Below are 23,961 nucleotides of genomic sequence, written 5' to 3'. Positions count from 1 at the left end.
GAGTAACGACTGGTCGGTTAGCATTACTGCTACTGAGTAACGACTGGTCGGTTAGCATTACTGCTACTGAGTAACGACTGGTCGGTTAGCATTACTGCTACTGAGTAACGACTGGTCGGTTAGCAGTACTGCTACTGAGTAACGACTGGTCGGTTAGCATTACTGCTACTGAGTAACGACTGGTCGGTTAGCAGTACTGCTACTGAGTAACGACTGGTCGGTTAGCATTACTGCTACTGAGTAACGACTGGTCGGTTAGCATTACTGCTACTGAGTAACGACTGGTCGGTTAGCATTACTGCCACTGAGTAACGACTGGTCGGTTAGCAGTACTGCCACTGAGTAACGACTGGTCGGTTAGCATTACTGCCACTGAGTAACGACTGGTCGGTTAGCAGTACTGCCACTGAGTAACGACTGGTCGATTAGCAGTACTGCTACTGAGTAACGACCGGTCGGTTAGCATTACTGCTACTGAGTAACGACCGGTCGGTTAGCAGTACTGCTACTGAGTAACGACTGGTCGGTTAGCAGTACTGCTACTGAGTAACGATTGGTCGGGTAGCAGTACTGCTACTGAGTAACGACTGGTCAGTTAGCAGTACTGCTACTGAGTAACGATTGGTCGGTTAGCAGTACTGCTACTGAGTAACGATTGGTCGGGTAGCAGTACTGCTACTGAGTAACGACTGGTCGGGTAGCAGTACTGCTACTGAGTAACGACTGGTCGGTTAGCATTACTGCTACTGAGTAACGACCGGTCGGTTAGCAGTACTGCTACTGAGTAACGATTGGTCGGTTAGCAGTACTGCTACTGAGTAACGACTGGTCAGTTAGCAGTACTGCTACTGAGTAACGATTGGTCGGTTAGCAGTACTGCTACTGAGTAACGATTGGTTGGCTGTTTGATACACGTGTTATTACACCTCTATTACAAACTAAGAGGAAATAACCATTTGTGGTGCTTCTCTTTCTAGCGCACTATGGTACCCTGCTTAAGCTCAAGTTTCAATCCTTAAACTATTCCTGACAAAAACTGTCACATACATAAACACCATGGACATCACACAGGCCAGAACAGAAGATGTTGAGCAGCAATGCAACAACACTTGCGTCAAAACGGCAAGCTTGTAGCACGCTCCGTTTTCTGTCTGCTTCTACGAAAAGGCATCCAGAAAGCACAGAAACGATTAACAAATCTTTATTGAAATACAAAATAAACAAGATGTCAAATTCTTTTAAACATTAGAAACATTAGGAGAAAGAAGTGGTGTTCAGGATTGAAGCTCATAGCCAAGAGGATCCAATCCTTTATCTAACAGCAGCAGAGACGACTCCCTCATCTTCTGAAGAAATTTCTGCAGCTCGTCCTTCGAGAAGACCTATTCAATAAATAAATAAATAAATAAATAACCAACCCACCCACACACTTGGATTAAATCTTTAGTGATAAACAGATTTACTTATGTGTTTTTCCGACACTGTATGCCATACTGTTACGTATAAGCCTGGGCGAAATTGCAGACATAATTCAAGCTTCAACATGTCTGCTGTTAGTGTTTTTGGCAAGGCCTCTGTAGAGCCGGTAGAAAGCATCCTGCAGATAATATACGTCTCAAACTACCGGCCCATGAGACGGCTTCATACGGCATGCAACATATTTACACTTCATACTTGAACTTGTTGCCTAAATCATGTGTCATTTCTCTACAGCCAAATATTTACATCTGAAGTGTATGTGTGCTTACCACCAGATACTGTGGTTGGTTACCTCACATAAGTTGTAGAAAGTGTACTAAATCAGCTTAGGCTAATGCTTACAGTACTAAAAGCATAAACTGCACTCAAGAAGAACTCAAACGACAGGCTGACACAGTGAAAGCTGCGCACTGAGCAGGCTTGACTGTAATTCAGCCATAAGTAACTTTAGTACTATACTAAATTAGACTAGTAATTAGTTAAACCTGCCTTTGTAGATTAATTCATGACAGAGCAGTAGATACGGCAGGTCTGAATTAATAAATGAATGGAATTATCAAACAATTCGACAGCGAACACAGAGTAACTACTCGTTTTGCTAACACTTCATTCACGTTCGGCAGGTCCGATAACGCTATCACAGTAAAAGGCCTACTACTAAGTCTACCGGCTTCAAGTCTACTGGATTTAACACTAAAATATTGATATACTTAACACTTTACATATATTTATGTATATGTAATGCTTTATGTATTGGTACTTTTAACAACAACAACAACAACAACAACAACAACAACAACAAAAAATAATTTTTGTAACGGCACAATAATTGCTAATGCCAGTTGCTTTTTCTTATAAATGTTAAATGTTTTTAATCATCTTGTCAGGGACAACCAAGCAACATATAGAAGTTGTGCTCACACACAAGCATATAACCACTACTGTGAACAGGTAAAACATAGAGAGGTTAGAGTTAACAGGCCAGTATGTAGAAGACAGGTGAGCAAGGGAGAAGAGGACATGAGGAAAAGAGAGAAAAGAAAGTAGAGACTGACCTCATACAGCCTGTGCTGGTCAGAGGCGATGATGTCAGCGAGGTGGAGGCTCTCCTGGTGTCGCTCCGTCCGCTGCAGAACAGTCAGCAGCAGAAACGTCATCATTGGTAAACACAAACGCCGCAGAAGAGCCATCTGGATAGAGCGCTCAGAGTCTTCTTCAGCATCCTGAGAGTAAACACATGCAAACAATGTGATGTGGACTTTTACCAGGTTTCTGAAAACATCTGATCCACAATAGTACAGTTGTACTAGATAGTTTGATTAATAAACTAAACATTACACTTACTTCAGCTTCTCTTACTTTGCCACTCTCACGCAGCAGTTTCTTTTCCACGGTGCAACAAAACAATGGAAACCTCTGCATTTTTTTGTTCTTGTATTACAGTTTGTTGAAATGACTGCGTGGTTTACCAAAAAGGTTCTGCTATTGTTATGAAGTCAAGCTTCTAACAGTAGAAAAACCTTTTATGGTACTATACAGAACCACTTTCAAAAAGGTTCTACATAGAACCATATACAACACATTCTCCATCAATCTGAAGAACTATTTCATCATGAAAAGAACCATTTAAGCATAAACTCGTGGCTTTAAACAGAACCATTTCTTTTACAAAAAAAAAAAAAAAAAAAAAAAAAAAAACTGAATGCAAAATGATGCCCAGTTTCAGATTCTATTACAGAGCACATAGCAACAACAGCAGCCATATCACCCCCTACACTTCCTCTAGGGTATTACAATCTGTCAGAATGACTGTGGATCATATGAACATTAAAGAGTTTCTCTCACATCTCTGACGTCCACCATCCAGCCTCCATCCACAAACAACAGAACGTTGTAGATCCTTTCTTTCACCTCCTCTGTCAGAGCATCCAGCCGACCTTTCCAGTTTTCGTACTCCAACTGTATACACATACATAATGGGGGTGCAGAAGAAACAGAACAATAAAAAATGTTTGATAGCACTTAATTGCATGCAAATGTTTTTATTTTGCTTTGTCCAAACATTATTTAATACATTTTTCTATCAATTTAATATAAAGACACAAACATATTTACTTATGCAAACATATTTTAAACATGGTAAAATTCTCAAATGTTGGGGAAAACAAGATTAGCTCCATTACAAACCAGTAACAGCATGTTATTGAACATTAAATGCAAAGTGTGCCTTAAAATGACACAGTATTTCTAGTTAATGATCTATTTTACATTGACTAATTTGGGACAGTCTATACTGGAGTAGGGCTGCACTATAAAGTGTATTTTATGCTTAAAAAAAGTAGATTAAAAGTGCCAAAGTAACGTAATTACACTAGTGGGAAGTTGTTTTGGAAGCCCCACAAGTGCTTCCTTGTGGTTGGCTTAAACCTTGTTCTCCCACATGGAGAGCAAGTAACTAAACTTTTCAGCTAAACTGCCCGTTATAAAACCCACACACAGGCAGCTCAAAAATACCCTGAACTACTAACCTGATGACTATTGTCATTCTTAGTGTTATCAGATGAGCGCTGCATCAGTGACACTGTGTCCTTGTTCAGCCTTACAATGCATGAAAAGGTGCTTGCAGTTCTGACGTAAGCAGCTATTAGTATTTCACTACTGTAATTTTGTATTGAATTGTGCTTTTTTTCTGACAAAAGTGCACACTATGTAGGATGAATGTGATGATGGTGGATACTGCTGACCTTGTACTCTTTCTCCTTCATCTCGAAGGCCACCTTCTCAGTGAATTTGGCTTGCGCAGGCATGGTGGGCTGTATGGGAGGAGAGTTCATGTGCCTGAACCACTCATTAAAGGCCTCATGAGCCTCCTGATAAAATACACACAAACATAAGATGCATCATACAAGCAGTTTGAAGGCCTTACTTAAACTCCAGAAGACTAGAAGAAACAAACATTTTTTACAATATAAATTTAAATACAGAATTCACTGTAGGGCTTCAACTAAAAATTAAAAATAAATCGACATATTATTTTATTAAGTAACTAAATAGACCATTATGCCTTACAACAAGCAATGTTGTGCATTGTTTGTGCAACAAACCAAGATGAGCTAAAGTAACCATAGTGTATTACACTCTGTCAGAATATTTGTGTAGATCATATGAACATTACAGGGTATTATAAAGTCCTTTTAAATTAAACAATAGAAGCCATATCACCCCTACACTTCCTTTAGTGTCTTACAATCTCTCAATGCCCATATGGATCACAGGAACACTATGAAATATTGTAGATCATTTTTGTTTCAAGTAACTTTTTTTCTTTAAACAACACTGATGACAACATATAGATTTTGATGATCACTGCATCTCTTGATTTGTCACACTGAGCAACAAATCAGTATAGAGGGGGAGCAACGGCTTCTCACCAGGTATGCCCGGATACAGAGGTGTTCACGAATGGCGTTCTCCTCCTCAGGAGGAGCTGCTGTGTTCATTCTTTGCTCCTCCCATTGACGATAGATTTCCCTAATGGAATCTTCTGGAACTTTGGCAAAGACCAGCTTAGCAGCCTCATGTTTCTTAGAGGCTGAAAAGGAGAGATTGGACACGAGATCAGAAACAGTGCTGCAATGAAAGTGAAACAATTCAACACAAAAAGATGTTTAAATTGAAAAACTTTAAATTTTTTTCCTGATAAACAATGAAGGACAGACTGGAAACATAACAAGTTGAAAGAAAGTCTTGTGTTAAATATCTGTGTTTAGAGAGCATGTAGTATGGCTGCAAAGCAAGAAAAGACAGAATGAACACACAAAAAGAATGAACGCATCAATTTACGCGAAAGAACCTATCAATTTACATGGCATTGAGGACAGCCAGTCTGAGTGGCACACCCCATCATAGCTTTGTTCTTGGTTATTCACTAGAAGAACATGACTGACTTGTATTCATGCTGCTCTTCCCAAAATAGAAGAGCCGACTCCATATCTAGTTTTGTTAATGCTTTGTACAATAAAACTACAGAACAGATATGTACTACAGAAACTAGAGTAGATTTAAAGTGCAGCTATTAGTCTATAAATAACAGTTTAGGTCTAGAATATATTTCTGATATGATTAAAGAATATATAGCATAGACCTCCAAGTCAGTACCTAGGATCCATGGATCCATAAGCATCAGGACAGAGATGGAGGTTATAGAGGTTTTTCATGTTTGGATCCTATCTGAATATACAGTACAATAATGATAATAATAATAATAATAATAATAATAATAATAATAATAATAAAAAGCGGTCAAGAAAATTATGAAAGCTATAATTAAGGCAAAGAAAGGACACAAACTGGGGGGGGGGGGGGGGGGGGGGGGTGTTGTCAGGATTTTATACTATTTTATACATTGTTGAAGCTTCTATGTAATTTCCCGTTTTATGTTTTCCACTTTTTGTATGACGCTTAAAACTGAATAATATGAATTTTAGGATGCAGTTTGTTGTTTTACATTCTGGTTTTCATAATTTGCAGTTTTGTCTTGTTGCTGTTCTGTTTCCTAGATGCAGTGATAATACTGTATATTTACAACAGTCTAAAATGAACAGCGTGCTCTCAAATAAAGAACATAATTGCAATCCGGTCTCCGTACTCGCTCTTTGTTGGCACAAAAATTTCCACAACAGCAGTCTCCGACTTACACGCAGTACTGCACTTCGGCTGGATTCCATATACACTTTTCAATAAAATACTGGAGTGGACACAAAAGTAGTCCCCTCTACTGGTATGATCAGTACACTAAATAATGCAACATGTGCAAGGAGACGGAAGAAAAAAAAACCTTAGATGTTAGGCTGCAACAATATACGGTTCCTGTCCAACCTGGCTTCTACCACATACTTAAAACTATACCACATGTCACAACACTGATAGTCATGTGCGCAGATGTCAAAGGTGTGGGTTGATATATATTTCATTTTTTAGGCAGTGCTGAAGCTCCACCCACCCAAGAATTTCCTCATGATGGCATTACTCTGCTTCAAAGCCTCAGCACGCTGGGCAGGGTCAAACACCAGCCAATCAATGACATCAATTTTCTGCTGATCTTCCTGCAAAGTGAAAAAGGGGGAACAAAATAAAAGAAATAGGCTTAGAATTTATACACTTGTTCATATTTATTTACACAGAGAGCTGCATTTATAACTTCAAATCCTAACCTTCAACTCTAACTTCAAATCTAAAACTTTTTTTTATTAAATGCATACACTCTGGTCAAAAGCATCTCATGAAAACCATGCTGCAGATCTTGTTTTTTTCAGCCCTAGTGAACTTAAGGCAATAATGAAATTTGGTATCACTTTATTTTTTACAGTCCTTCCTTTTAATTAACTACCTGGTGAATTTCACTTTTGGTGTTAGGATTAGAAAGTGGATTAGCTTCAAGTATAGACCCTGCATCTCACATTTTGATCAGCATTAGGACTAAGCGATATAACCGTAATAAGAAATACCATGATACATCAAAAATAATGACATGCCCAATTTCTAATCCACATCTGAACAGCCAAGTAAACACATTCTACCAATGTATATTTTAGAGGGGGTTAGGGATTGGTGGTGTCCAACCTTGGGATCCGATAGGTGGTGCTAACAGAAAGAGGGAGAAATCTTTTTTTTTTTTTAAAGAGCCATGAAAATAGAAAAAAAAAAAAAAACAACAAAGCATTGCAATAGTGGATAATGTATAAAGTTAGTGAGTAAAAAGTAAAGATACAGTGATTATAATATAATACTGATGCTGTAGGTTTCTGAGTATGGTTATATGGGTATAGTATGATTTCAGCTGACCTCAAAATGAATCCATTAATCAGAATCTTTCCTCTTGATGAGGGACTCTTTCTATTTAGGATGAAGGTGCCTAACTAATAAAATATGCTTGATTTAAAAGAGTTGAAATAAATTACTTATAATAGGATAAATATTGTATTAACCGATATACACTGTGCCTCTTTGTTTTATCCCTTGTATGAGTCCCAGCTCTCTGTGTGTGTGAATGTGTTGTACCGCTGAAGTCCCTGTGTCCAGCGCAGGCGTGAGGTCATGGTGAGAAAATTCTTCACTGTCTCTGTCTCTGATGGCCTCTACCACCGTCTTAGTGACCGCTGCCACATCCAGACCTGAAAAGCACACACACGCATGCAAAAAACAAATACATTTATATCTCTCTCTCTCATGTTGATTCCCTCAGTCAGGAGCTTCACAGTAACTGATGGGAGTTAATACGCTGTCTTAATTGGCTATGCCTACGGCTGAACTACTCGATCAAAACTGTGACTATGATTTAAATTGTGAATATTTTCTTGAGGCCTGTTTATTGGTTAGTAGTAAAGTAGCATTTCCGCTTTTTCTGGCGTAAGGCTTGAATGCTAAACGTAATGCACCACACTGCCAGTCAACTGTCTGTGTGTTGTCATGTGCATAAGATATGGCTGTTTGCTTCTGGCTGTTCACAGTCATTAGTCATTAGGTAAAAAAATCCTACTTAAAACATATTACAGCATAAACTAGGCTATAATAAAAATGGTAGAGCTAGCAGAATCAGAATGACTGCAGGCTCAGCTTACACACAAAAGACAACTGTAAATACCTTCCATAAAGTACAGAAAACATGGAGAGGCTTCTTTCGGTTATTTATACTTCTAAACTGTGGAACTAAGCTTAATTAGGCAGTCAAGTTCAGTGCACACTTCAGTGCACTCCTTAACTGTCTATGTCTCTTTCTTATTTATCTTTTAATTTGATCTGTAGTGGATGAATGAAGGAGGTGTTTTCTCTCACCGGCTTGGCTGGCGAACTCCAGGCAGCGTTTTCGCTGCTCTGTCTCGATCACTTCCTCGAGGAATCGAGCGTACTGAGTAACAGCTATGTCTGCCGGCAGGTTACTGACATAAAATGCGATCAGCTCCACTTGTTTCTCCTTCACTAACAGAGAGATGTATGCCTTCAACACATCCACACATACCTCCTCCTGAAAGGTGGAGGGAGAGTGAGAAGGGGGAAAAAAAGAGAAACCCTTAAAAATGCAATATAATCCAGAGCTCTATCTACATATTCTAAAACCTAAAGTCTTTTTTTTTTTTAAATAAAGATGTTTAGGGTTTATTGTTACACCCAGTGCAAAGTGGAGTAAAACCACTGTAGCACATGACCTCAAGGGCAATATCACTTTCTTACATAACTCTGGCGGCACAACTGTATTAGTTAAGAAATGTTTTACTTGTGCTTTTTTGTTTTTAATGGCTTATTTGATATTAACAGCATTTTTCTTTCCACAAAGACAGTATTAATCCGCTGAGCACAGGCTGCCAAGTAATGATTCATTTTATGCTGCAGCTGTTACTATGTTCCCACTCTACCACACACACAGAAATTGAAAATGGATGCATTAGATAACCTCTAGAACTCTAGATCTGACCTGCAGCCCATTTAGTCAGATTCTGAAGAAGAGAGTGGTCCAACAAGACATTTACCTTATCAAACACAGAGAAAATGATTTTGCTGTGCGCTTACAAGCTCTCTGCTGAATGGCTCCACCTAGAGGCCACACGAGAGGCTAACGTCAATGCTGAATTTCTTCTGGGTACTGAGACAGCTCTTGGACTGACAGCTGAAAGTATTCTGTGGTGTAGTGCTAGCTAAGGAATACTGGCCCACTATGTGAATAGATTATTCTTCTGCAATTGCCTTCATGTGTATACTGGTGTGAGTGGGGAGAGAGCTGAACAGCAAAGGGTCGTGAATACCTCCAAAAAAAATAATAAGTCGCATTGTAAAAAAGGTTCATAAAAGGTTTCTTCTTGAGTCGTCTACAACTTATTCTTGTCTTGTAAAATTAATGTGTGCACCTTCAGTTGCATGCCCAGACTGCGGTAGAACAACACAAGGTGTGTCATGAAGCGCAGCAGATGTGCCGGCAACGGCGGACTCCTCCCCAACCAGTCACTGAACTCCTCCAGAAGCCCTACAGCAAAACACAAACATATTCAAAACTCACAAAACATACCTTAACACTGCACTGTAAACACAGACTCCACCATTCTTACAACATTACCATCCAAATCTCCGAGGATGACAAACTTCTGGATGATGTGGTAGTGCTCTTTGGTTGCCTCCAGAACCCTCTGTCAAACACACAAACAAATGTGATCAAAGCTAAATTACTGACAGCTCGACTATGAAGTAGGACTGCAGATACTAAACATTTGTAAAATATTCTACAAATATTACCTCAAATATTGAATTTTTTAAGAAAAGCCCAATTGAAGTGATTCATATGAATGAATTTATTTTTTATCCCTGGATCACTGGAGGTTTGGATGCTGAAAAAAATAGCTATACTGGGATTCCTGGTTCCCATCACCACCACTGTAAAGAGACCACTCTGAAAAACTATGGAAGGCCTCTTTAAGACTTACAACTTAGTGGTCAATGGACAACATTTGTTGTAATCCTATTACGACACAACTGCAGGATAAATACCATCCATCACACCAACCTTTGACTCAGTAGCTTGTAGCTCCTCAAATACTTTCTCCATCGTCCAACTGAAAAACAATACAATGAGAAAGAATCAAGCCCTATACAGTGTACCTTTAACTCGCTCAAACAGAAACAGTAATTACAGAGTGCTTTCCACCTCTCATCTCGAGGCAGAAGCTAATGAGACCTATAGCACTGGAAAATTTGTGGCTCAAGTACAGTCAGCTGAAATACTGGGTTTGGTAGGCTTACATATGAACACGTTGCAGAGCCGGAAAAAAAACCCTTTAAGACTGAATTTTGTCTGTACTTTTGTATTTTATTTTCTGCCACTTATGTGTACAGTGTCAAAAACCACACAAGCAGCGACAACCACATAAGTCAATTTAAGATTACTTAACAATTCGACATGGTTTGAGGTGGGTGTGTGATGATTTAGGCAGTTAGCACCATGCTAACTAATGACTTTAAGCTTATCATACTTGTTAGCTTCATTAGCCTGGTAGCTCCAGTGCAAACTTAAGACAACTGGACAAATTAGATTTTTTTTTAATGAATTCAATAAATGATCCTTTCACAACATTTCAGTTTAGCAAAGTCCAATAAGCTATAGCTCATTTAAATCGGTTTTATCTAAGGAAAAACATCCAATCTCATGATTGGATGCTGTCGGCAGGTCCTTACCTGGCCTCCAGGTATTCTCTGGGCAGCTCCTCTAGGTCCTCGTGACTCATTCCTGAGGAACGGAGCTCCTGCTCTAACAAAGAGTCCACCAGAACACGGAAATATGCCCAAACAGTGTCCTCCCATGTCTCACACACAGGCAGCAGCTATGAGGGGACAGAAACAAAGTAGTTCCATTTACTCAAGTACATGTACTTGATCACAGTTATGATGGATTTGAACTTTGTTAAGTATTTTCTAATGATACTTTTACTTCTTCTCAAGTATATTAGTAAGTAAATCAATCTACTTTTTACTCAGTTACCGTTCATCATGATCATTAACATACAGTTACTAATTGTTTTCTTGTGTTAAATTTCATTGTTATTTTAGACAAAAAGGATCCAAAAAGAGAAGAAACGAGTTTAACAAACATCATTTAATAGATGCTGTATGTAATAAGAATTTCCACTGCAGTTCTAGAAGTTACACAAATACTTAGGTAGTGTTTTGAGTTGCTGCTTTTGTAGCAACTTTCTTTATCTGAAAGGTACTGACTGTACCTGACTGTGGTCATTATTTCACTGCACTAACAATATTTTTCCTAGAGTTTGGCTGTAGGCTATTCTTCACACTGCTGGACAAAATAAAAGGGACGCACAATGATCTCGGAATCATACGCAGATGTTTCCAAGAAAAAACAGCTTTGGAAAGATGTTTGCACTTGATCAATATAGAGCTATTATATCGACATTTGTGGTAAAACATCTACATTTTATTAACGGCTCTTGTAGTCCTGCAGAAATAAATGCTGTTTTTCTCTGTAATGCTAATCCACATAGATGGATTGGTACCAATTTCTACCTTTTACAAAATGTTTATGCATCATCAGCAAGAGTGAAAGAAAGAAATAAACAAACAAAACAATTTGTTCATAAAGTCCCATATAGTGAGAGAAGAACGGGTGTTTTTCATTAGTTACCTGTCGAAGGTTTCCGCTCAGCACAGCATAGATGGCTCTTTCATACCTGTTAAACTGCTCCTGCACAGAAAAATCAAATGCAAAGAAGATTTCAATCCACATATTTATGTAAATTTTGACATACTGAAAGGAAAAAAAATGACTGGATGGACACATAAATATACAACTAATTTCAGAATTTGTTTGTACACTTAAGGTGGAAAAATGTGATGAAATGTGGCACATGGTGAAAAAAACAGGAACAAAAATCTTTGACAGACAGACAGACAGATAGAAAAAAATCTTTTACACACTCTTATGATGTAAAATATCCATACAATAAAACAAAACTACAAAAAAAACAACAAAAAAACAATCAATTTACTAATCAACTTTAACTTCTATGGCTCCTCTATGGAATATCTGACAATTATTTTTAGCTTTTCTATAATTCTTTTTAGTTATTTTGAATAGAAGGGTTAGTGTGTTTGAAAGAACCTCACAAGACTGAACTATTTATTGCTGAAACTGAGAGAAGTGATTAGTGTTTGAATCTTACCTCCTCTGCCATCCTCCAACAGCACACTTTCCACACACACCTCTGAGGATTCCCTTCCACTGGCTGCAACTCTGCACCACCTGCGAAAGCACAAACAAACAGGCATTAAACACAGGATGACTGAGAAAAAAATATATAAAAAAGGAACTCAATTCCTAACAGAGCAGTACTCAATATTACCCAATATTAACTGCCCAACCTTGCATCCCGCAGGCAAAGGGCTTATAATGATTAACTAAGATCACCTTTAATAGTCAACAATACAGTCTTTCAATTGCATTTTGAAAGTTTGTATCAGTTTGTGCTTGTAAATTTGTGTTTTCATGACATTTATATTCATGTCATACACAACTCTCTCCCTATTCTGGAGTCTCTCAAAGCATTTAAAAGCACAGAAGCCTACGGCTCTTCACGTCAGGCTGGGTAAAGGATCCCATGGTGTTGCATAACGAGGATAAAAACTCTCATCATAGGAAGGGTAAGGCTACATCAGCTAATTAACACAGATGTGGACAATAATGTAATACGTTTATATAACTTTCGCTAATGTTATCAGCCAAAAGATAAAGAGTGTGTCCCCCTAAGGGAGCTGCAAACAGCTGGGCACAACTTTACTTCTGTTTCTGGCAACTTAAATTATGTTTGAATGGCAAAACATACAGGTAAAATAAAAGACTGAATATCGCTACTGTCAGAAGAAAACCTCGTATCTCCAAAATGGTAACTTTACAGGGGAAGGAAAAAAAACTACTTAATTTTTAATGTAAGTCAGTGGAACCAGACTCTAACTCGCTTAGTTTCTTTTGGACCATACATCATGAATTTACATGGGTAAAGAATATTTTCAAATTATGTCAAAATCTGAAAAACTACACTGTGTATCAAACAGAGGTAATTTAAGTTTGCTAGTGCAGAATTTACCAGTTTCAGTACTGCAACCACTGCACTGCATTTAAGATCTGTGTAGTCTCTCGTCATTCAAGGCTACTGTTGCATCTTGCAGATGAATCATTCACAAATCACAGCAAATCAAAGGCACTACACAACGCAGTCAGTCCCTGGTTCAGTCCTCAATGTGGTAGTGACTATACAGTGTGATGTCAGATGAAATTTTAAAAAGAGTTAGCCCAAATAATCTGGAATCTGAAATGTACATTTTTTTTTTAGGCTATTTGTTTGGAAACATCAAATATTCAAAGCCTGTAAAATACTGGCTTGTGCCAAAAGTTACAGTGCAAAATAAATCTTCTCCTTGTGGCCTGCTGCTTTTATTTAACCCTCTCCAGTTCAGGCTACTACAGCTAACTTTTCTCTACCTAAGGTGGAGACTTAGAGGACCCTGCATGTTTAGGGTTCCATAATGTAATTTTATTTCATGTATTAATGAATCCTGCCAAGACATATGCAATTCATCACAATTAACTACACAAAATAATGTGATTAATCACTATTGACTGATTATTCAAAGTGTTTGCCAGGCCAAATAGGCAAGATTAACATTTGTGTAAATTTGTGTTTGTTCTCACCTCCATTGATGTTGGGGTCATGGTAAAGCTTCCACCCTTCCAAAGTGGCAGCACGCCAAGCCTGACCACAGCGCTTACATAACCTCTGAGCCTAAGTGCAAAATAAAAAATTAAGAATGTGAGAGCAAAAAATGACTGATTCCTAAAAGTAAATTCTAGACCCACGTCTTCTATAAAGACTCACATCATCAGTCATTCCTGCACGAATAAGTGTGAAGAGAAATCTGAGCAGTCGAGCGTCGTCCTCTCGGTCCAAATCAGCCAAAGGCCTTTTCTGCCTGATGGGGGCATCAGGGTCCAGCTCCGTCACCAGTGGCCTGCTGAAACCTGCACTGGACTGATCTCGCCTCAGCTTCAGAGTGTGCAGGGTGTTCTCCCTACACACAACAACAAAGGCACACAAGTCTACTGACTGACATGTCTTACTGACAAATATTAGAAGTCAAATCACCAGTTAACTGTCCGATGATGCAAATGTGAGCATAGTGTCTATTCTCTACAGGCACCCTTTGACAACAGGACCTTTTTTTAGTTACTTATTACTGCTATGAATACTTGTCCAGAACTAATAGCACTTCACTGACAGGATTTCACTTCTGGGTTCTCACAAGTCACCTCCCACCTTTAACAAATTTTACCATGTATTTCCCCCATTTTTAGCTTTTCTCCTAAATTGACCTTCCTCCCTTACATTACCTTAAAAGTACTTTTAACTTGGAATGCTGGAGTCACACATTAATGTCACTGCTGGCATTAAGCATTGAGAAACAGCAAACATATTAAGAGGGAAGACAGTTTAGTGCAGCTAAAGAGCTGTTTGACTGTATAGAAATGTTTGTTATATTCTATATTTTTTTATTAATCCATCACTAAATGGAAATTTAACCAGCGGCATCATTAGAAATATTACACTTTGACCCAAACCAGCCCGTTATCACCCAGTTTTAGAAAGAATTTGGCTGGTCTCTGGTCAGTCTCAACCTTGATATCCTGAACATCCCTGACTGCTTAAATGAAAGGTTCACAGAACCCTCATGTCCAACATTTTTAAAACCCACAGGAATAAGTTGTTCCCTACTGAGGTGTCAGAACTCTTCAGTTCCTCAGGAGATTCCAGAATTCTTCAGTTCCTCAAAAGACTCCAGAACTCTTCAGTTCCTAAAGAGGTCCCAGAACGCTACTGTTTCTCCTGAGCTTCCGGAACTCATTAGTTCCTCAAGAGGTTCTGGAACTCTCTATATCCTCAAGATGAGGGATGTCCATTCAAGGCCCTGGAGAGGAACCATCCTGCAGTGTTTTGCTCCAACACATTTGATCCATAAAATGATGTTTTTCAGGGGCATCTGAATATTAGGGCTGTGTGTGTTAGATCTTAGGTCTCCATTACTATGACTGAGCACCACTGCTGTACAATTTTGAGCAACAGAAGAGTTTCAGAACAAAGGAGTTCCAATGAAAAAGCGCCTTATGGTCTCTGTGGTCTTCATATATTAATCAAAAACCATAGTCAATAACGAACACTCTCTGATCACTACATAAGAAGAAATGTACACTCACCAGTACACAGACTTGGCATAGTACTCAATATTATCAGAGAAATCACCAATGTCGTCTTTGGCAATACTCTCCAGCCAGTCCACTACCAGCTGCAGGGGAAACCCAAACAAATAAATAAACAGAGGAGTTAGTCTGATAAGGCTTAATCCTGCCTCTACTTCTAAAATTGTGTGTGTGTGTGTATACCTGGCTCTGTCGGACCATGCTGTCCCTCTGAAAGAACTGCTCCATTATTGCCTTCTCACTTTCACTGGGTGCCTGATACAAACCATTATAACACAATTTAGGACCATTATAGCACCATTAAAGACCATTATAACATCATTATAGTCTCTCTCATTCACACACCTCTCCTTTTCTTCTTAGATCATTCAGTGCCCACCACAAGGTCAGAGAGAAACACAGAGCATGCATGAACACACACCAACACAAACAAATGTCACAGTCTTCCATTAGAATTCACTTACAGTTATATCCATCATCAGCCCATCCTCCATAGCTGTCTGGATCCTGTCCCTGAGAGAGAGAGAGAAATAAATAAGTAAAAATGGACAAGAAAGAAAGGCAGAATGGGAAACAAGTGGAAAGAAAGAAAGGCAGAAAGGGAAATAAGTGGAAAGAAAGAAAAAGAAAGAAATGGAAAGAAAGAGAAAGAAATGGAAAGAGAGAAAGAAAGAAAGGCAGAAAGGGAAATAAGTGGAAAGAAAGAAATGGAAAGAAAGAGAAATGGAAAGAAAGAAAGGCAGAAAGGGAAATAAGTGGAAAGAAATAAAGAAAGAAATAAGACAAAAGACGAACGAAAAGAGAGGAGGCAGAAATACACAGAGAGTAAAAATGAGCAACAGAATGAAAGAAACAGAAAGAAAGAAAAAGTTTAGATGCAGAGAGGACAGTGTTACGTTGTTATCTGATGAGGAGTGGATCTGCGTAGGAAAGGTAATAAAAATAAGATGCCGATACCGGTCAGTGTGTGTGTGTACCTGTAAAGAGAGGTGATGAGCCTCCAGGTGACCATCTCCTGCTGCAGTAGCCAGGTGATGCTGGCAGTTTTAGAGGATTTCTGCTGACTGGAGGATGAGCGCAGAACCAACTTCTGCAGTGTGTTCACCTACACAACACGACACCATCAGGACCAGGTGGACTTACTGATAGTTCAATGGTAGTCATCATCATCACGGTTATACTCAACCTTAATAGTTTTTATTTTGCACCCCCCCCTTAACATGTTTTTTTTGGGGGGAGGGGCATGCTCACTTAAGATTGCTTTGCTCAGCATTACTAAGCTTAATTGATGGATGAACAATCACAGCAGTAGTGGGCCATTTTTGAGTGATAGAGTTTTGGTGTTATCATTACTGTCACTGCACCCAAACAGGAGTTGAAAGTCATCATTTATGGAGATAAAAGGCTTTGTTGTGGCAGCAGCAACATGAAGATCTATGATGACTGACAGCAGGAAGAGAGCTGTGTGCGTGTTTATACCTTATCCTGACAGATAGTCTCATAGTCCTCCAACAGGTCAAACACAGCGCTGGATGAGTGACGCAAGTAGGAGTGCAGAAACTCCGGAAACAGGCTCACAGAAGCTGAAAGAGAAAAAGAGTGTATTAAATAGCGCAGAGGTCACTAATAGGTGGACCACGGTCCCCAGACGTTGCCCTATCCAAACTCTGGCCTATAACTGATAAACTATTGAGAATTACTCAATTCAATTCAACTTTACTGTCCTTATACAATACAGGGTAGTACAGTATAAAGAAACACTATCAGGCTACTTTTCCAGTGCAGTAATAAAAGATAAATAGCAACAGTGCAAAGACAAAAGACAGTAAAAAACAGACAAAATGTGCATAGTCAAGTACAAGTATCAAACGTAGAGAAAATGTGCATAGGCATAGGTTATAACAGGTATATTGGATGTATAGACAGTTAGTGCATAGTCAGATATTCAAGTGTATCAGATACAAAGACAGAAATGTGCTGGTGAACTGCAGTACAGTACAGTAAAGGCAGAAGTACTATTGGTAAAAAAAAAAAAAAGATGTAAACAGTGATCTGTATATAAAGTGTACAGTGCAACTGTAACAGATACAAGAGGCAAAGAAAGAGAAAAGGTGTCGAAGCTGTTCAGCTGTTAGGATGTGAGATTTTTTATTATAAACTGGTTCATACTGTTAAGAAACTGCGAAACTGAGTTAACCAAAACGATGAAAAAGTGCAACTCAAACCAGACTTCCTATTTACTTTTTCTAAAATTAAGCCCTTTAAGCTGCACATTTTAAAAAAAGCTTTGTTTTTTTTTCTTTTTTCTAAATGCAGCCCTTGTTTTTACTTGAAGTGAGAAAAGAAGAATATATATTTGGAGTATTTGTTATTGTTCCAGTTCAGTGTGAAAAGTGACACATATTGTTGAAATATTATTAAACTGTACTTTATCTGACTTGATATTCAGTTGCTAACTGCTGACTTGCTGCTAATATAACTACTAGGCTACTTCAGTATACGTTTTATCCCACTGAATCATAGTTATGAAGAAATTCTTTAATTGTACCTTTTTGAATTTTAATTAATTACCCCTGAAATAGTGTATTAAATATCTATTTTACTAACATCTATTGGAACGACCCGTACGTGGTCTTTTCAGTGTTTGACTTGCGCTGACTTCTGCTGTAGTCCTTCATCAGCAGTTTGAACAAGACTGTTATTATTATATAGCAAATTATAGAGGATAATTTGTTCCAGAATTATTAACAGACTTGAATACCGCATTGCAGATTCATACTAAAGTAAAATCACAGATCTCATTGCTAATCACTCAAATTATTGCACCTCCCCACGTAAAACTAATCCAGCTTGAGTAGGGTTGTAGATAATGTACTTCAAAAACATTTATATTACTATTTGAAGAGAAGAGAATATTTTATACCAACAAATAAAGAAACGAACAAATAAAGTCATATTTTATAAATATGCAGAAACGTGAGCATGTACCAGCCTCTCCAGGGTCCTCCTCCTTCAGCATCACAGCGCTCATGTTCATCTCATCAGTGAAGCTGGCGTCCCCCAGCATAGAGTGCGGAGAGGGATACAGACTGTTCGTCCAGTCACTGTCGTCCAGGTTCTGATGTGTAGAACACAAAGCAGAGAGAGATTTTAGTTAATCTGTATGGGTTTAACAATTCACAGAATTAATTTTTCAATTCAGAATGATATAGTGGTACCTTTATTCAATAAATGTTTTGATATATATTTGATGTATTATGTAAACACTGTTAAATTTTCAAAATATAATGTTCATTCCCCAATCCATCTATGTAAACTAAGCTTCAAAAACAGCCAGTTTTGAATTCATTGTTTATGATGTCAGCCAACAGATTTATATATACCCACCTATTCAGACAACAACAGTTTAGCCCCACCCACTCACTAACGTTATAAGGACCCTTTCAGCCTGGAATACTTTTTTTTTTTTTTTTAAACAATCAGAACAATGTTTCCAAAAGGTTCCATTTTCAGTTTATCAGAGCATGCAATACTACAAAAGTGAAATAGTTGAAACAAAGTTTCTCAAACCCAAATACATATTAAAAAGAACTTTCAATGGTGATTGAGCATTGGCACTGCAATTTAACCCATGACTAGGCTTAATCCAAGTCTGGGAAAGCAGTCCACAGTGTGTGAATCTCACCTTTACCTTTATGAGATTGAATCAGTGATAAAATAAAAGAGATTTTAATAAAATGAGGAAATAAAATGCATCAATGCCTTTTCACACCCTTACTGCATGAACCGAACTGAGGTGAAATGCAAGATTTCATTAACCATATGAATAGTTTTAAAAAAAAAGGTAATGGAATCGTAATGAGGGCAGAGTTATATATCCCACCACTATAAGCTGTTAAATGATGACCTGGTGTGACTCACCATGCTGAAACTGCCTTTGGGGCGCGGTGTGTTCACAAAGCGGGATGGCCTGCTCCCTGTGCCTAAAATAGCAGACACATCTGGGTTCTTCAGAGCACTTCTGGGGGTGACTATGTAAGAGAGTGAAACCAACAAACACCATACAATATTCAACAGAAAAAGAGGGACATAGACAAAAAAAGAAAGAAAAAAAAAAACACTTTTAAAGCACTCATCAGGGAAAATCAATATGCATTATGTAACTATGTAACATTTCATACACTCCCCAGTTCATACATTACATATATGTTAACTAAGCTACAAAACAACCTAGTTTGAATACCTTCATTTTGTGATATTACTTTAAAAAACACTTTACATATCTGCCAATATAGCCTACAGCTGTTTAGCCCTGCTGATTCACAATGAAGTTATAAGAAGTGTTTCAAAGACAGCTTTTTGAATGAGGTGCTGCAATCAGAGCAGCAGTCACTGACATACCTCCTTCAGCAGTCACTGGCTGCCTAACAAGAATAACCCACTCTAAATGAACTACCCTTCATTGTGGAAGGAGGGGAACTTTCAGCTGCCCATCACTGTAAATTACTGTATTTTCCTAAAAGTGTACATTTGCCATATAACAATTAATATCATAATGTAGCAGTGCTCAATCCATAAAATTTCACCTTATTAGTAGTTATGCTCACCAAATTACCACCGCAACGATAAGTAATCTCTGCTAGCATCTCAATTTTCCGTTAAGAGAGCATCTCACTACGTAAGAATATAACACTATTGACAGCACAAATTTTTTTGTGACTGAAGCAATAAACATTGGTGCTTTGATGATCACAGATATGTGCATTTAGAACTATATTATGATAAACGCTTTAACAACTATATAATAAATAAAATGTACTTAAGCCTTTGTGTACTGCAAAATATCACAGTCCTGTAACAATATGTGGTATCAAGTTTTTCCCTAGCCTAGAAATGAATGTGTTATGTGAGAAATCTTACAGGACTGTTTGATGAGTGACCCAGGCGTGTGCCGTAGCAGAGCTCGTGCAGGAGTGGCTGTGGAGGCTGAAGGAGACTCATCTTGTGCGAGTGGAACTGGATAAACAATTAAGGATCAGACATAATGCAATACATGGCTAAAATACAATTACAATATTAGTCTCAATATAATCATGTACACAGTGCAGCTTGACTGTCATGGTCCAACTAAGCTTGTAATGTAATTACAAGAGACAGACTCCGAGGTAAACAACCTCTCCATTCACTCTCACACAGAATTGCTGTGACATTTTGAAGGATTTTCTGTAGTACCATATGTGATGACTGCTTTATAATACCTAAAGAGAACACTGCCTTTAGCTTTTCACCACCGAACTCACAAACAAGCACTCGTCTCAGGGGTTTATTCACTGCAGCTCTACAATATCTCTCTCTAAGTGGTTGTAGACAAAGAGCAGCTCTTCTGTTTTTCCTTACCTACACAGTGCAAGTGTCACACTCACTGAATGTGCACCTTCGACTACAATTTCTAACCCAATTTACTGTCTTTCCCTAAGATCTAAATGCAGATGTCTTTTTAGTCACTGTTCCTCTTGAATCACTAACCAGTTTAGTAGTCTTTGTGACTGAAGCCTCAGCCATCCCTGCCCTAATAATGAAGCTCTTTTAAAGTCACTTACGATGTTAATTTCTCAACTCTATTTTTGATGACCTGGCTTCAGCCATCAAAAAGGTGGATAAAATCACAGCATGGCTTCTTACAGGTTGCTGTTGAGGTTGTGATACTAATACAGTTGGAACTGCTCCTCTTTTAAGTTAAGTGATACTTTTTTGATCCCACAACCGGGGAAATTCCACCTCTGCATTTAACCCATCCGTGAAGTGAAACACCACATACACACCAGTGAACACACACACTAGGGGGCAGTGAGCACACTTGCCCGGAGCGGTGGACAGCCCTATCCACGGCGCCCGGGGAGCAGTTGGCGGTTAGGTGTCTTGCTCAAGGATACCTCAGTCATGGACTGTCGGCCCTTGGGATGGAACTGGCAACCTTCCGGTCACAGGGCCAGATCAAACACTGAGCAAAGGCTGCTTGATGCTGTCTACAATTTCAGAAACTGGAGTGAAATGGGCAGAGCAAAACTAACAACTTTGAAGTGAAGGTGTCCAGAATCCTGTTAAAGACGTGGGAGATGAAGTTGACTCCCTATTTGCCAGCTTGTTTTGCGAATTTCACAATAAATGATGCCACAGTTACATTCAGGTGCCTGTACAAGCTGTAGCAGACCATTCAGTTAAAAAAGCTGGCAAATAGGAAGCCTCGTGTAAGGATGAACATCAACCATACATGCTGAAAGTTTGCTTCAGTGTGATTAGATTAGCTCAGCTTAAGTGACCCTTATTAGTCCCACAACAGAGAAATTTCACCTCCGGATTTGACCCATCCATGCAGTGAAACACCACATACACACTAGTGAGCACACACACTAGTGGGGCAGTGAGCACACTTGCTCAGAGCGGTGGGCAGCCCAATCTGCAGCGCCCTGGTAGCAGTTGGGGGTTGGGTGGCTTGCTCAAGGGCACTTCGGTCACATACTGTCGGCTCAGAGGATCGAACCGGCCATAGGGTTGTTTCCCTAACCTCCAGCCCACGACTGCCCCAAGATGAAGGATGTGAAAAGAGCCAACATCTCCTCCACTGGTTGGAACGGCACGATTTCTGCAAGTAGTCCGCCATTTCCACTGCTATTGCTGTGATGCCATTGTTTCCTGCTGGGCCAGAACATGGTCTGGTGTATGTAAATTCTGGGAGCATCAATAGTCTTAACTATAACGTAACAGGGTTTTGGAATTGGTCTGTTTTACCACCCTCTCTTGCAAATGTGGGATGTGGGATCCCTAGCAAATGTGAATTTGAAGCTGGAGACAATAGTGTTTATGGTTCCCATGTAACAAACTCTCCTTATTCAACTATGCCACTGTCAATACAGTATTTCCATTCTATGGCACCTTTACAAACTCCAAGCTATTATGTACACACATATATAACTGATGTAATTAGTGACAGTTAAAAATTGTTTTGATGGATTTATTAAAACACATCACTCTCTACATCAATAAGACTAGACCTGGCAAGGCTTGGTAAGGATACATGCCACCTTTTTGTGAGAGCTTTTCCTTCGTGCGGCTCGGGTCACCTCCGAGTCGCGAACAACAGGGCTCAACCAGTTCTGGCTCCTACAACAAAACAAATATACAGTGGTGTGGGAAACACTACAATGATGACTTACAACCTAAATCAGGAGTAAAGACCTCAAACCTTTAAAAGCCTATTCTTTCGTTTCTCCTTCATCAAACCTCACAGCTGAACACAACCACAAAATGATCGTCCTCTGTTTTCCAAAATGTGGCCTGCAGCTGTTTACAGTAACATAATGCACTAAACTACTTCCACAAATCTAACCGACGAACACTAAAGAATGACACATAACAGACAGAGAACAATGAATCCATTAAACGAATGAAGTAAAACTTAAAAAAAGATGGTTCTTCAAGGGTTTCTTTCATATACGACCTACATAGGATTATTTCACACTTAAAGGCTCTTTACAAGGTGGAATGGTTCTCCAGATTTATAGAGGATGTATTGCATATGGTTCTAAACAACTTCTTAACTAGAAAACTGGTCGAAATGGCAACAAAGCGGGTTCTTCTGTTGTGACGAACTCAACGGAAGCATCTTTTTGGTGCTATGACTACAGAACCATTTACCACACTCGGCACACGAACTTGAAGAACCATATTACCATTGCCAAAGAAAGCGTACAGAAATACTATAACCCACAGAACTAAACAGCATCATTGCCGTCACAGAAGAGCCACCACTAACGGTTTAAATGACTGAGGTTTATTAATTTTCCACCGTTTTCATGTTTTCTATAATACCACACTGACAGCAGCCACAACGCTGTTACAGCGACAAGAAGGCAGTTTTCTAAGAAGAGCACACGAGAGAATTGCTGTTGTTTTACAGGCAATAAACAGACAAAAATACAAGCGAAACCCAAAATAACTGAAGTCTCTAAACCGAACGTCACGGTCGGTTAGCTTAGCCTCGCTGCTAACTACTTCACACCACACCGTGTAACGGCTTATTTCGCGTTAGCTCGCTGAGTTGAGTCCCCGTGTAAATGTACAGAAAAATATCATCTCTCGCTGTTAATATTAACGCGTCTAATGATCCCTAATCGATTAAAGTTACCAGTCCATCTCGAACTCGTGCCGCTGGATTTGCGCCTTCGCCGTTTGCGCTCCTTCTCCGCTTTAGGCGAAGCTGTTCCTGCTCACTGCTGCCCCCGGCGGCCAAAGAAAGAAACAACCACGCCGGGTAGCGGGGAAACGGAGAACGACACAAGCGGAGAACTGTTAGTTTTCATTCACACAGTCTTTATAAAAACAGCGTGAGAAACACGCAGCAGATAACACCTAAAACAGCTAATAAACTGACCCACGCTTACCTGAAAAAAGAACCTTCTTCGTTGCAGGTTTTACAGTGTGGAAAATATTTAGTAACGCAGAGCTCCCACTCAAGGACGCTAGAGGGCGCCCGGGTGTCCTAAATGAAAGGAGCTGTGGAGCTGCGTGCTTTTTCATTGCAACGACTTTCAGTTCCCACAGTATGGCACATGACAGAGAGAGTAACTGTGGATAACAGGAATACATTCCATAATACATTAACATATCTAAAATGAACA

General features: G+C 39.1%; 1 protein-coding gene across 1 annotated transcript; it reads right to left on the bottom strand.

The window, feature by feature from the left end:
- Window positions 1-1,185: 1,185 nt before the first annotated feature.
- Window positions 1,186-23,567, bottom strand: nup107 (nucleoporin 107). Its single transcript, XM_037540309.1, has 26 exons — window positions 23,469-23,567; window positions 22,359-22,444; window positions 20,204-20,299; window positions 19,205-19,314; window positions 18,272-18,401; window positions 16,763-16,866; window positions 16,261-16,388; window positions 15,748-15,796; window positions 15,467-15,538; window positions 15,281-15,369; window positions 13,908-14,100; window positions 13,724-13,814; window positions 12,198-12,277; window positions 11,660-11,719; window positions 10,699-10,844; window positions 10,031-10,079; window positions 9,587-9,656; window positions 9,381-9,496; window positions 8,314-8,503; window positions 7,540-7,652; window positions 6,482-6,584; window positions 4,911-5,071; window positions 4,224-4,349; window positions 3,325-3,438; window positions 2,535-2,702; window positions 1,186-1,382 (listed from the first exon to the last, which is right to left on the bottom strand). The coding sequence occupies exons 1-26, from the start codon at window positions 23,474-23,476 to the stop codon at window positions 1,275-1,277; spliced, it is 2,760 nt and encodes a 919-aa protein (XP_037396206.1). The 5' UTR covers window positions 23,477-23,567; the 3' UTR covers window positions 1,186-1,274.
- Window positions 23,568-23,961: the final 394 nt, after the last annotated feature.

Source organism: Pygocentrus nattereri, chromosome 1 (genome assembly GCF_015220715.1).
Source record: "Pygocentrus nattereri isolate fPygNat1 chromosome 1, fPygNat1.pri, whole genome shotgun sequence".
Taxonomy (NCBI): domain Eukaryota; kingdom Metazoa; phylum Chordata; class Actinopteri; order Characiformes; family Serrasalmidae; genus Pygocentrus; species Pygocentrus nattereri.
Note: the sequence above shows the minus strand (reverse complement) of the source record. Positions and strands in the feature narration are given on the sequence as shown.

Excerpts from the sequence above, each read along its gene's own strand:
- nup107 (XM_037540309.1), bottom strand. Across the intron at positions 19,315-20,203 it reads GTCACTCATCAAACAGTCCT|TCACCCCCAGAAGTGCTCTG; the intron begins GTAAGATTTCTC and ends TCTCTTACATAG. Across the intron at positions 13,815-13,907 it reads GTGCAGGAATGACTGATGAT|GCTCAGAGGTTATGTAAGCG; the intron begins GTGAGTCTTTAT and ends TTTTGCACTTAG.